Genomic DNA, 15,191 nt, shown 5'->3' with positions numbered 1-15,191 from the left:
CTAATAGAAATAGTTTTAGGTTAGAAGTTTGCCTATTTTTTCTTCTAACAATTTGTTTTCAGAGCCTTTCAGGAGCAAACCTTCAGCAGTATCCTGAATTGCAGGAGGCAAGTCTCGAGCCTTCTCCATAACTATTGAGACAGGGTCTGAACTAATTTTACTAGGAATGATGTATGTGATTGTGGTCTCCTTGCCAACTGAAACATGAACTTGTTCAATATGAACCTCCTTCAAATCAGTAACCGATACGGTTGCCTTATAGAGACTTGATTTGCAGCAAGTAGAAGGTGACATCCTAGAGTCCGTGTCAGTCACAGTGATTGGTTGACAAGACTCGCCAATCACAGCAACAGGTAAAGAAGATTCATCAGGGGTTGCATCTTTAATTTCATGTAATTTCACCTCCTGTCTGTCAACATCCATATCATTATCATGGTTAACCTCAACAACCAATCCAGGCTTCTCACAGGTGAAACTCAATGAATTAGTGCTCATCCTTTCACATTCTTTAATTTCAGTTCGAGTTTGATAATTAGCATGAATAGAAGCAGGTGATTCTATTAGCAGCTGAGTAGCAATTGCAATATCAACATTTTTGTTTTCTACCAGCTCACCTTGTAGATCTTGATTATTATCAATGGCATCTATGTGTGTCTTAAGTTTTCCTCCTCTATCATCACAAGACATGGCAGAGTTCTTCATTAACTGAATTCTTATACCATGGACATCATCTTTCACAGAATCAGATGTCAAGCTGTCACCAATACTTCTAGATCCTTCTTTTAATTGAGGCACTGTCTGCAAGATAACAGAATTATTCCCAATTCTTTCTACTTGTTCCACTGCTAATGGGCTCATACACTCTTCTTTGGCATAAGATTTTTCACTAGCCCCTCTATTACCACTCAAAGACTTTGTTTCGCATGGAACAGTCATCACCAATCCAGAATTCCCAGAAAATACAGAATCAATGCAATTTGTATCCAGCAGCTCCAAAGCATCTGATTTGGATGCCAACTGACGGTTTGTTTTGTCATCACAATGTTTTACCAAAGATTTTTCTTTATGTACATGATCACATAAGAAAGCGGAACTATCGCGGATATTACTCTGATCTTGCCCAACGCCAAACAACCCAGTGTTCAACTTTTCAGCTTCTATATCAAGTTTATCTTGATTAGATGCTAGACTCCGGGCATCCACCACAGATGAATCAGACTCATCACTAGATGGAACTTCTGTTTTCAAAAGCACCTCACAAACATCTTTTTCATATAGAACTGCACACAAATCACTGTCATCCGCTTTTGATTTTGCAATACCATTATACAAAGAAGTTACAATGTCAACTAATTTATACTGACCAACATCAATCTTTTCATCAGGATTATGGTTTCTGTTTGAAGGTTCAACGTAAATGGCAATTCTTGATTCTTCCCCTTCAGCTGGTTGAAATGAGCCATGAGCATTATTAGATAACAACTCCAACTGGCCTTCATCTGTACCTGGTAATTTTTTCTGATATTTATCGTGTGCAAATTCTGGAGCAGCATGTAGGATATCCATCATGGATGATTCATGGGAATCACCCCTCCCGCCGTAGAGAACCTCCTGATCATCAACACCATGAGATTCATCATTAGCACTCGTGTCCATGATGACAGCTTTATCATTAATCATTTCATCCTCTCCCACCGATTTCAATAACAAATCAACAGATTCAGATGATGTTGCCTCCGACCAGACATTGTTATGTCTAGCAATCGAGCAAGATTCAGCGGCACTTGAACTGAACTCTAAGGCACTACTCCCAGGTGGAAAATCAATCCAATTATTTTCTTGACCTTGAATGCCAAAATCCTGCTCTTCAATTAAGCCATGAAAACTAAGATGTTCATCAAGATCAAACCTTGGAAGAAGAAATGACCGCAAGTTCACAGAAAATTTGTCTTCTCCAACTAACTCAAAGTTCTGGCTTTGAAAATCATTTTCATCATAATCCATTGATGTATTCCTGCAAAATTATATAGGAATATAATATCATAGTCCTTGTGGAATAATTAACCGGCAGAAAAAACCAAAACTGAAGGGTTCTCAACCATGCTCATACAAAACTCTTAAGAGTGAATAATTAACCTAGACTGCAAACACGGTGCCATATTTTAACCCAAAAAAAAAACTACTCAGCAGTCTTCTGTTGCAGAACAGCATTCACAAAACTAGTGCTGATTATGATGATATATAGCATTGTTTCAAATCATTCAATAAATACTTGTGCTAAAAAGTAATTTAAGAAAAAAAAATAGTTGTTCAACATCAGAAAAACATAATGAAGAAAACAATTGGAAATAAAACAATAAATTGGACCAGTAACAGAAATAAAAAATTCCTTAAACGAAGCAATCAAGCTAAAATCAGAAATAACATTTTTTATCAAGATGAAGACATGAAAAAAATCCATCATCAGAGTAAGAGACCTTCACATTTTTCACAGAAGACTGAAAAAGCTAACTTAACCACAGGGGCATCTGTGGTTAAAAAATGAATAATCAAGCACTGTGAAAAAGCTAACATTTTTCACAGTGCTCTGCTTAATCGTCACCATTCATTTGTTGGTCTGATCACATAACCACAGGGGCATCACATATGTATGATACGAAAGAGGAGCCATTATAACCTTCCAAACACATGCATAGATACGAAAAAAAGAGACCAACACAATCTCACAAAAGAAAAATACGAGCGACAGCAGGGTTTCACAAAAATTTGAGGGAGGCACATGTTCCCTCGGGCCCCACCCAAATCTGCCATTGGGGAACAGAGACGTGTATTTATTCATTAGAGAAATTTATTCATTAGAGCCCAATTCTGCCATTGGGGAACAGAGACGTGTATTTATTCATTAGAGAAACCCTCTAAGGTCATTTTGGGGCGACTACAACTCCAATGTAAAGTTTACTGTAAAAGTTTTTCAAGCTATATTTTTTTTTTTTTTCATGGGGTGAGACTACAACTCCAATGTAAAGTTTACTGTAAAAGTTTTTCAAGCTATATTTTTTTTTTTTTTTTTCATGGGGTGAGGTGAGGAGTCGAGGCGGGAAAAATGCAGCTGATACCAGCACTAATTCGTGAAAGGAAAACTTAGGTGATGAAAGGTTTCGCAAAAATTTGAGGGGGGGGGGGGGGGGGGCACATGTTCCCGCCCAAATTGTCCCCAAAAAAATCCAGATTGTAAAATCTTAAATGAAATCCTATCAACACAAAAATGTCTCCAAACTCAGAGTCATGATATTTTTGAATAATTTCACGGGTTTTTTTCTAAAAGTACACATTTTCGGATAAATTGATCTTTACATTTTTTAATACAAATATAGGTTATCCCAAAATTAAGATCACATATCATGAATGAATTTTCCGTTGATGGTATGTTAATCCATATGATATAATATCACTAACAATAAAATTCACTATGTTTACATATCACGAAACAGGTCAATCAGTAATAGCGTACAGTTGCTTATCAGAAAAAATATCATTAATTTCATCTTCAAAATTACAAGAATTTTCTTGTTCTAGTCAAGATAATGATCAGCAATTTGATTATCCGATCATCTCATATTCACTACTTCAAAATCGAATTCATGCATCAGAATGACCCATCTAACTAATTTTGGTTTAGCAGCCTTCTTTAGCATAAGAAATCTAATAGCAGAATAATCGATGTGAACAATACATTTAATTCCAAAGAGAGAGAACCTAAATTTATCAAAAACATATACTATTGTCAATAATTCTTTCTCAGTCGTAGTGTAATTAATTTGATTTTCATTAAGAATTTTACTGTCATAGTATATAATTTTAAAAATTTTATCATATTTTTTTCCTAACACTGCTCCAATAGCATAATCACTTGCATCACACATCAACTCAAATAGCCTCCCCCAGTAAGGTGATACTATAATAGAAACGGTGATTAATTTTTCTTTTAAGATATTGAAAGCATTTAGGCAATCTTGATTAAAAATAAATAGCGCATGTTTGGCTTGGCGATTTTTGAAAAATTTTTAATATATTGCCTATCAAATCCAACAAGACCCAAAAAACTTCTAACTCCTCTCGTTGTAGTAGGAGGTAGTTTAGTAATTGCTTGAATCTTTACTGGGCCTATTCCATTTCAGATAGTTTATGTCCCAGAACAATTCCTCCTGCAATCATTAATTGACAATTTTTTTTCCAAATAAAAATAAGATTAGTTTCTTCGCAGTGTTTTAGCACCTTTGTCAAATGGTCTAAACATAAATCAAATGAAGTTCCAAACACTGAAAAAATTATCCATTAAAACTTATATCACTTTCTTAATTAAATCACAGAAAATAGACATCATGCACCTTTAAAAAGTAGCATGTGTGTTACATAACCCAAAGGGCACTCGTCTAAAAGCAAAAGTTTCATAAAAACTCGTGACTATAGTCTTTTCTTGATCCTTGGGAGCTATGAGTATTTGGTGATATCTAGAATATCCAACTAAAAAATAAAAGTATCGATGTCCAGCTAATTTATCCAACATCTAGTCGATAAAGGATAAAGAAAAGTGATCTTTCCTAGTAGCTAAATTTAATTTTCTATAATCAAAACAAATTCATCACTCGGTAACCTGTCTGGTACTGTCTGGTCGGAATTAATTCATTTTGTTCATTTACAACTACTTGCACTCCCCTTTTCTTAGGAACACATTGTATAAGACAAACCCAAACACTATCAGAAATAGAATTGATAATACCTACGTCTAACCACTTTAATATCTCATTCTTAACAACTTTCTTCATGATTAAATTTAATCTCTTTTAAAGATCCATCTTTGGTTTATGATTATCTTCCATCGGGATTCTATGCATATAAATTGAATGACTGATTTTTTTAATATCTGCTAAAGTCTATTTGAAAGTTTTTTTATAATTCCTCAGACTTTTCATTAATTTTTCTTCAAGTGTGGGTCCAATTTTAGGATATAATGACTTGTAATGTAGATGAGTTTCCTAAATAAGCACTTTAAATGTGTAGGAAACATCTTCGTCTCAAGTTCAGGAGGTTTCTCAATAGAAAGAATGAGCAGTTTACTATTTTCTGTTATATCTAGAATTTCAAACCTCTTGAACAAATTTTGAATCTTCGGTAGGCACTATCTCCAAATAATCTTGGAAATTCATATCATTTCCATTATCTAATTTTTATTTTTCTGATTTAGCTTCACAACTTTCTTTGAAATGGTTACTACTTAAATAATCAATTAAATTCATTTGAAACACTCACCTTCTTTTCCTTTGGCAGGATATTTCATAGATTTTAAGGCATTAAATATAACTTCCTAATTATTGACTCTAATAGTTAACTCATCTTTTTGCACATCTATCATAGTTCGTCCAGTAGCAAGGAAATGTCTCCCTAACATAATTAAAATTTCTTTATTTTCCTTCATATCTAACATGATGAAATCAACGGGGATGATGAATTTATCTACTTTAACTAAAACATCTTCTATGCCTCCCTTAGGAAAAGTGATAGATCGATCAGCTAGCTGAAGTGTTACAATAGTTGGAGAAATCTCTCCTAAACCTAACCTTCTTAAAATAGATAACAGCATAAGGTTAATGTTTGCTCCTAAATTGCATAAAACTTTTCAAAAAAAAATTTTCTCCTACGCGCAAGGAATAGTAAAGTTCTAGGATCTTTAAGTTTCTTAGGAAACTTTTTCTGAATTATAGCACTACATTTTTCACTAAGTACAACAGTTTCATAATATTCAAATTTTCTCTTCTTATTAAAAATGTTTTTCATAAACTTTACATAACTGGTCATTTGCTCCAGAACTTCAGCTAAAGGAATCTTAATAGTTAACTTCTTAAATAGTTCCATAAACTTTGAAAATTGTTGATTTAACTTCTGCTGTTTAAGTCTTTAAGAAAATGGTGTTGTGGTTTTTCTAAGTTAATTCTAGTTGAAGAGATTGATTTTTCCTTAGAAATATTTTCTTTAGATTTTTCAATTTTCCTACTCTCTCAAACTCAATTTCTGTTTGAACCACAACCTCCATCTTTATTTCACTTCTTAGTTAGACAGTTTTAACTTGTTCTTTATTTTTCATTTTAGGGTTTATCTCAGTGTTGTTAGGAAGAATTCCTTAGGGCCTATTGTTGAGTAAGTTAGCAATTTGTCTCAATTTATTTCCTATATTTCTTATCGTTGCACCTAAACTTTTCAATTGATTTCTTATTTGCAACACAGTCTCCTCTATACACAACTTCTTCTCCTTAAATTATGGATTGTTGTTAAACACTGGTGGATAAGAAGAAATATAGTTGTACCACCCTGAAATTATTTCCCCATTGTTGGTTTCCTACAGGATTTACTTAGATTATTTCCCCATTGTTGGTTTCCACCTCTGGAATTATTATTCAAGTTAAAATTAAGATGGTTCTTCCAACCTAGATTACGAAAGTTGAAATAAGAGTTTTTAGGTTTGTTGTTAATGGCATTTAAAGTCTCTAACGATGAAGTGTTAGAATCAACCATCTATCCTAATGAATTTTCCTCAATTGTTGAAGGTATTTAAGGTTGATTCATTCCAAATTGATTTAGCTTCCTAGATATTGTTGCAGCCTGAGAAGTAAGAATTGACAACACATCTGTATTATGAACACTAGCTACCTTTCTAGGATTTAACCTTTTAGAAAGTCATTGAAAATTATTTGTAGTCGTCTCTTCAATTAAAGAATAAGTTTCATCAAATGGCTTCGACAAGAATGAACCACCAGCATAAGCATTAATGATAGATCTAAAGGATTCTACTAACCAATTATAAAACCTTTGAATGATTAATCAATCATATAGAGCATGATGTGGACATTTTCTAAGAAATTCATTAAATCTTTCTCATGATTAGTATATTGATTCACCTTTATGCTAGAAAAATAAAGTAATATCATTTCTAAGTTCATTAGTTTTTTAATGTGAAAAATACTTAGCTAGAAATTTCTGAGCTAAATCACCCCAATCCTATAGATCCAGATTCTAATAAATGCAACCACATTTTAGTTTTATGCATTAAAGAAAAAGGAAAAAGATGAAGTCTAACAATGTTTTTTGAAATGTCGTTATAATGAAATGTAACGCACAGTTTTAGAAAACTTGCTAAATATAAATTTGGATACTCAGATAGAGTTCCCCCAAACTGATTGTTCTGCACCATTTAGATAATAGCAGATTTCAACTCAACTGTGTTAGCTTCTACGGTAGTTTATATGCTTAAGTGAATTTCATCTGCCGTAAGATTAGTGTAATCTCTTGATAGTCTATGTGTGTTATAATGTTCATTTTCAGGTATTTGATTATCTAAGTTGTTCTATTGAATATTAACCATTTCCTCTTGGAGAAGTCTTTTTTGTTTTAAAATTCTTCTAATTGTTCTTTCTAATTCAAAACATAAGGTACAAATTTTGAAGGTCCTCCACTACTGTTGACCTCATTTTTTAGGTCATTTCTTTTTTCTTAGGGCCTTAGGATCTAGCTCTAGGAGTTTCTGTTGACCATCTTAGAAAACTAGAAATTGGTACCCACCATTTTAGAAATTTCAAAAACACTTCTTATTTTCCTGTGATGTCTAGCATTTATGGTCTCAAAACCATCGTCTTATGTACGAAAGGTTAAGAGCTATTTTGTGAATACTCAACGATAAATTCCTAATAGGACCTCAAGCCCTAGGAAAACCTCCTCACGACTTTATCGCCACATACACACACCAAATGCACAAAATTCACAAAATTGCACGAGGTCAAACTTCAATTAAGCTTAAAAGATGAGTGTAAATGCGAACTTCTCTGGATGGACCCTGATGACGAAATGGACTGCGCCAGCGCGTCCGGGACACCAATTTTAGTGGGAAATGACACATATTGTCATATTTCCGACACGATAAAATTTGCACGCAAATTAATGAATTCATCAAAATGACCTCCGACAGCGAAACGAACCACGTCAGCGCGTCTGAAATGTCAAAATTACCTAAAAGGGACATCTATTTTCGATATGCTAGGACGCACGAATAAAAGGGGCAGATCAAATTTTATTTTTCAAAAATTTGGTATTTTCATAATTATATCACTAATTATAATTTAATTTAAATCTTAAACCCTATTTACACCTCTACCCGCACGCTTAAACCCTCATTCGATCTTGCGTTCGGCTCGATCCCGCTGCTCGTCTCCCTCTCCTTCGTGTGCCCTAGATCCACGATGGATCCACGCAGCTCTCCTTGTTGTTCTTGCTATCGGCTCATCTCCTCGAGTCTTCCTCTGCCGTTTCACATACACGGCTTGCCTCCTCGAACTTCCCCTTCGCTTTTCGGCTCTCCAATTGCGGGAAGCGAACTGGCCGACACTTCTCCTTCTCGAGGCTTTACTGTCTCCCTCTTTACTGTAGCATTTACTACCCCATTGTGTGATTCGTTGCTAGTGAGGCTGGTTGGTGGCTTTTTCTCCTCTCCTCTCTACCTATAAAACGATTTCCTAGTCTACTGTGTTGGGTTGTTGAAATTTTTTAGAGAGAAAGGGAGGTTTTTTGAGAAAAGAGGGCTTGAATTTTTTTTTTTCTGTAAGGGAAAGCTACTTCTTTCTGATTTGTTGTTCGAGGGGAGTTTTTTTTCCTCTCTGTTGGCCGAAACTCTTGCGGTTAAAGAGCTGGGAGTTAGAAGCCATGGGGGCTATTTGCGTGAAACTTTCAGGAAGGATTGCTTTGGGGGGTCTTTCTTTAAATTTATTTGCTGGACTTGATTTGCCCCTTGTGTCGAGCTCGGTTTGCCCTTTTCCTGGGCTCGATTTTGGGTGACTATTCCCTGATGGAGCTTGGTTTATTGGGGCTTGGCTTTGTTTCTGTGGCCCCTTTGCCCGAGACCATGTGTACCTGTTCTGGGTTTTGGTCTTGTCCTCTTTGCTAGAATCAAATGTATTTATTCTGGATTTTGACCTCGCTGTTTTGTTGGATCTGACTACACCTCTGTTGGACTGATACCTTATCCTTACTGCTTGGGGCTTGGATGTGCTTGTGCAGCTCTTTATTCTATTCCATTTGTTAAGTTCATTGTGCCTAAGTAATTGATTGGGTTGCCCCTTTTAATTGGGTTCAATTTGTGTGGAAGATATCCAAATAACGCTTCCTTTTGAAATTTTTGTGGGTAATCAAGTTTGTCATCCCAAAATTCATAAATTTCCATATGCACTACTATGTGGGAATGTTTAATGTGAGCCGTATTTGATGTTCATGACATTTATGGTCCTCCTCTTGCTGCCCCTATTCATAGATCTATTTTGTGGTGGCTTTGGCCTGTTGTCTTTGCCGAGAAGATGGCTTGGTGGTTTTGATTTGTTGCCTTAGCCGTGAGCATTATGTTTACTGCCTTTATAATTCTTCTCTCTTTTAGCTCCTACCCGTGAGCTGAATTTGGAGCTTGGCCACGATTTTTGCTGCCTTAGCCGTGAGCTAATTGGGAGTTTGGCTGTGGATCTTGTTATCTTACCCGTGGGCTCTCCTCTCCTTTATTATCTTACCCGTGAGCTTTAACTTATGACCTCTTAGTGGAATAAATTGGACTAGTGATTGTCTCTTTCTATTGCTTTAATTATGAATATTTACATGTACAATTTCATAATTGTGAGATATAAAAGAAAAGGGAAGGAGCTTTTGACTAAAGATGAAGTTGAAGGGGAGTGATATTGGCATAGCTTTTGGAGTTAAAAAAAAAACAGAGAGTTGTTCCTTATGGTTTAGCCTCCCTTGTTTTATGACATATGAAGATTTCTTGAAATGTTATTTTGAGAAATTATGAATTCGATATAAATTGAATTCATAAAAAGGTTTGGAAATTCATAAAATTGTCATTTGGAAAATATACCCTTCATGGATTGATCCGCTTATGAAATGTGAGAAAATGATATCTTTATACGATTGATTCAAGGACCATGGGCTTTATTTTTTAGGACTTTTTGATATAACTTTGAGAATTGCTCTACCCTTTTTTTTCTTTCGATATTTTGGGTGGATCATTTCTCCTCTTTCTCATCCTCATTTTTGTTTTTTTTATCTCCTTGCTTCTTAGTTCGATTTTCTGTGTTTATGTCTGATACACAAGTGCTCATGTATAGCATTTTGCTATATGTGAAATCATCAAGCAAGATCGTAAGTAGGTCGGTTTTGTTTTGGAGCGTAGGGTGATGATGACAAAGGCACGCCGGCGGTAGAGTAGAATGATATCTCATCCTACAACACCAGGACTCAATGTTGGGACCTGATGAACTGTAGGATGAAAGTATCATTCACCGACATAAGACTAGAGGGGGACCCATACCTTCTTAGGATGTTGGTAGTCCTAGGCTCGGTGACGTTATCGATTTGTGGACAACCATTTCTTTTTCAAAATTAATAAAATAAATTGATAAAAATAAATACAATATTTATAAAAATATTTTCATTATAAAAATCAAAATTAAAACAATTTTCTTTTTGTATGCTTGAAATACATATGCATGTTAAAACTTAAATTTTAAAGATGTGTCACAAATTGGGTTGTCCACTTGTTGATTACCGATCATGGATTAAGGAATACCCTCCTAAGTTAGGTTCAATAGGACATCCTTCTAGTGGAGTGTCGAGTTTTACACATCTAGGTGACCAAGTAGTTTTCGATGACCCGCGAGTACAAATATATATTTGAGCCTAGCCCCGTCTCGAGTGCTTGTGGTCCCCTCTTTTTGGATTTTTTCGTATGTTTTTTTGGAATTTTAGACAAAACACTCGTGGTCTTTTCTTCGGGATTTTCCCGAGAGTTTTTATTATTATTTATTAAATTTTCCGAATCTTTCGTCACGGATTTATTCGTCGATTTTCTCGAAGTTTCCAAACAACTTTTCTTTATACAGTGAATAATATCTAGCTTAAAGGAGCAGCAAACTTCTCAAATTTACAGGTGTGATTAACCTTGCAGCATTTTTTTTATTTATTTCCTAGCATGTTATATTGCTCTTTCTATCACGTTATACTATTCTTTCAGCACGTTATACCGTCTTTTCGTTCTACTGTGCACTATATTGTTCATTTTTTTATATTGCATGTTTAGTTACTTTGATACATACTATGTCTTAGTTTAGGAAAACCTAGTGGTTGTATAGGATTAACATTAAACTTGGAGGTGTTACTACGAAAAGCTTGGAGCGAACAGCGTGGGCAGGACGAGGAGCAACATCAAGAGCAACATCAAGAAGGATCTACAACATCAAAACACATCACATAAACACTTTCCTTAATTTAAATAACTCATAAGACTTCGAGATAGTTTGTTTAGTGCAACGTAAACCCTCACATATCACTTTTTAGGCTTTTGCGCAACCCTGTTGTGCAATTATAAGTCCTAACACTTAGGATTTCGAGATTACTGTACGTAAGGTGTAAATCCCCCTATCTTTTTAGACTATTTGCACGATCAGATATTGTACAAATATAAGTCCTAAATTCTAAATAAATTGCAGGATTAAACATTAAATAACCTCATTTCAAAGATGTAAAGCCGAACGATAGGATAGTTTGGGAGATCACCGGGGTTTTCCCCAGATTTGTGATTTCTCATACTTTTCTTCCCTTTGGATTCCTTAAATAATTGTTCCTATTTGAGCCACTCCCGTTTGATTTTCTCATGTCCTACCTTGGAAACCCTAAAGTTTGAAATCTTGAAGGCAAAAGTAATAATCTTAATCGAGAGTTTTCTTAAATGACCCCAGTCATTTAAGATGTAATTAACTATAGGGGTTTGCCTTTATAGGAAATTTGAAACCCAGGTAAAATAAACTCTATCTAATTCTCGTATTAGATATGAGAACTTGTTGGCCTCATATAAAATATTTCGCATACCAAACGTATGTCACAAATTTTTTAGCTTAGGTGATTGAGCCTACTACAGGTGATATGTTTATTCTTCGGAATAATTCTTCGGAATAAGTGTATTACCGGAATAAGTGTATTACTTGTGGTATTGTGTTTAGTCACCCAAACTATTCAAAATCTAAAACTCGTTTGGTCTCACCTAATTTTAAATCAAAATGGTACTTTTAAAAATAAAAAAGATTATATTCATATTTAAATTATTTTCAAAATCACAAAATCATCACTTTTTAAATTATAAAGTTAAGATAAAGATAACCCGCCCGACAAATCCTGGCGACTCCGCTGGGGATGAGTTCCTCTCTCCATCTTTGAACAACTGGTTTTGTTTTCATACATCGATGGTGTGTCTATGTCCCTCATCGACCAGACTACCATTCTTTTGTTGACTTACTGTGCTCATTTCTTCCTTAAGCCAGTATAGTCAATTCCTCTTGGATTCCAGAGACGTCTGCTTAACCATCCTTAAGCAGAAGAGGTTCAGAAATCCCTAAGGTTTAGTGGGATGGACCCCTAATAAGTGTGGTGTGTCGAGGTCGGAGTGGGTCCAATGTGGAATGAATCATTTCCTATTTTGGGCTAGCTCCTATGACTCATAATCATTTCACTTCTCTTCTGAAATTTGTTTGTCCTTCTTTCAAGTCACATCAAGTTACCTTTCAACTTTCCTCGACAATGTTGAAATCTAAACCAAAGCAAAACAAATCACAAAATTTATGACAATTCACACGGATAAATTTTAAAGAGTAGTACCCAGTTCACTAGGCAATTGTGTTAATTTCAGCTTCTATGTTGAGCTTGCGAGGTCTTGAACAATATTAACACTCGAAAATCTATAATTGACAGAAGTAATGGCGTCACCAAGCTTGACTTTCCTGTTCAACGTACCCACTAATAAGAATGTCCGTCACATTGCTTCCACGATTCAGTTTGGATCTGAACTTGAGGAATTTGAAGTACTACTTGGAAAAGCACCTCATGTGATAACGAAAATGGCTACTTCAGATATTCAAGAACCATCCTCCAGGTTCGACTTAAACAGTGACCATGATTTCCCTTCCCTAAAAAAGGAGAAGATAGTGACCCTCTCGCTATTGCTAGCAAGGTTCCTACTGCCGCCAGGATCGTTACAGCTTCACCTACTGGGTTCACCGTCACTGCGCCAACCTTTTTGTCAACTAAAGGAAAGAAAATTATGTATGAAGACGATTCGATGAATGTTTTTGCCCCTTTGTACTCTGCATTCGAAATTGGCTCTTCTTCTATGTCTACGCCACTGACGCGTTCCTAAAGAAGGAACCGCGGGAGGAGGGAATTGAGGACTCAGAAAGCACAAGCAGCCAAGCTAGCTTCAGCACAGGCAAATTCTTTACCGGAGGCTGAGTCAATTCACCACACCGGGTGCAGGTTTCATCCTTTGTCTGCCACCAATGGAAAAGAAAGTACTCGTAAAATTATTGTCAGATTGTATGATCTAATTCGCTATTTACATAGTATACCACCTCGTCATCAAGGAGAAAAGAGAAAAAAATTCGAGACACTCGCCCAGATTTTCTATGTTTTCGAAAGAATGACACGAAAAGATAATTGCTCGGTGCCTGAAACTTAATTGTTGAGGAGATCTTAAGAATGATGGGTTGTGTTGTATCCCCTCAAATGAAGAGACGGATATTGGATGAATGTGAATCTATTCGACAACCTCGTAAACCCACCAAAAGGGCCAAAGAAGTGTCACCACCACGTATTTCTGCCAAACTTCGACTGGGAGATCGAATAATTACCGATGTCACTACTACTAGATTCAATGCCACAAAACAAAAATCACGTAAACTACGATCAAGATCAAGATCATCGCCCTTAATGGATGGTAAGAGATTGTCTACTGTTGCAACTGATCTGCGCACTATGGGAGCCACTTCCTTTCGTCGTATTGATGGCGTCAACGAGACACCCCGTCTTCGGTCGTCAGTACTTCAAGGGAAAGTTTGGAGACCTAAGGGCGCTAGTCAGGTGCCATCAGCAAGTGTAAGAAGCTCTCACCCCAATGAAGAGCCCAAGTCCAAAATAGAAGTTGTCTCCTTATGATCAAAGGAAAAGATGTTGAGATTTTCATACCTATTTTATACTGTTTTTAATGATATTGCACTTTAAAGAAAGATATCTTTTATGTTTTGTTGTAGGAATGATGAATTAAGGTCATTGAAGCAAAAAAAAGCAAATATTAGGGTCAATGGAGCAAAAAGATTCAAAAAGGAGCGAATTTGGAACGAAAAAGACCAAAATGTGGAGATTTAAACGGCCGTCGACGACGCCTTCGACCCCGCCGACAGCGAGTTTTTCCCGAGGCTACAGAACAAAATTCTTCAGAAGTCCGCCGACGGCGCTCTCGAGGCCGCCGACGGCGAGCTCGGTCGTTATGCCTATTCAAGCTTTGGATAAGGCTAAATTTTGAAAGGATGCTTAGGAAACTCTTGGGAAAGCTTATCCACAACTTTAATAGACTATTTTGGCAGAAAATTAGGAGGGGGAAAGGAATCTAGAGAGAAAAGGAAGTGCTAGAGAGAGTTCCAAGAGGTTAGAAAGGTTTCAATATTGTGAGAAATTCTTCAAGAGATTGTAAGAGTGGAAAGAAAGTGAGAGATTTCATCCTCCTTGTTGCTTCGAAGAGAAATTCTGTGTGCTGTAAATAAATGAAGAGATTCAGAGGAACTTCGAGGAGTGTTCTTGGGGAGAAATTAGAGATAAATTATTTACTTGTTGTAGTTTGTATGACTTTGATTTTATATATGAATTCCGAGTTTCGTTGTGTTTTCCCCATAAGATCTGAATAGTTTTCTCTGTTTTTCGTCTTGTCTCGAGATTTGTGAAATGGTGATTTGAATTAGTGAAGCCATAAAAATGTTTAAGAAATTATAATGATCTTTTCACTTCGAACTTAATTTAATTTCAATCTGGTCAATTGATTTGTTAAAATATGTTGAGTTTTACAACAAAGTGAAGATTACATCCAAGATTCAGGGAGGTCAAAGCCCTTGGAAGTTTGGTGCAAATAAATAGAGAAATAATATTATCGGACGTAGAATTGAAGATTTTAGAGTGACAAACTAAAATCCCCAATTCGATCCTATCATTTGGGTGTTGAAGTGTAGATGTTAGCCCTCAGGTGAAGGGAACGTGGGAGCTCTGAAGTGAGAGCCGGTATCCTCCCA

General features: G+C 35.8%; 1 protein-coding gene across 5 annotated transcripts in view; it reads right to left on the bottom strand.

Moving 5' to 3' along the window:
- Positions 1-15,191, bottom strand: part of LOC110027910 — a 107,065-nt gene that overhangs the window by 65,397 nt on the left and 26,477 nt on the right. For all 5 annotated transcript variants that reach the window (XM_020729540.1, XM_020729537.1, XM_020729538.1 and 2 more), the window contains exon 2: positions 33-2,014. In XM_020729540.1, the coding sequence (XP_020585199.1) occupies positions 33-2,004 (1,972 nt within the window). In that variant the 5' untranslated portion in view covers positions 2,005-2,014. The remainder of the gene's footprint in view (positions 1-32; positions 2,015-15,191) is intronic.

This window comes from Phalaenopsis equestris, unplaced genomic scaffold, assembly GCF_001263595.1.
Source record: "Phalaenopsis equestris unplaced genomic scaffold, ASM126359v1 Scaffold000468, whole genome shotgun sequence".
Lineage (NCBI taxonomy): Eukaryota > Viridiplantae > Streptophyta > Magnoliopsida > Asparagales > Orchidaceae > Phalaenopsis > Phalaenopsis equestris.
The sequence above is the reverse complement of the archived record's forward strand: the minus strand, read 5'-3'. Positions and strand labels throughout refer to the sequence as shown.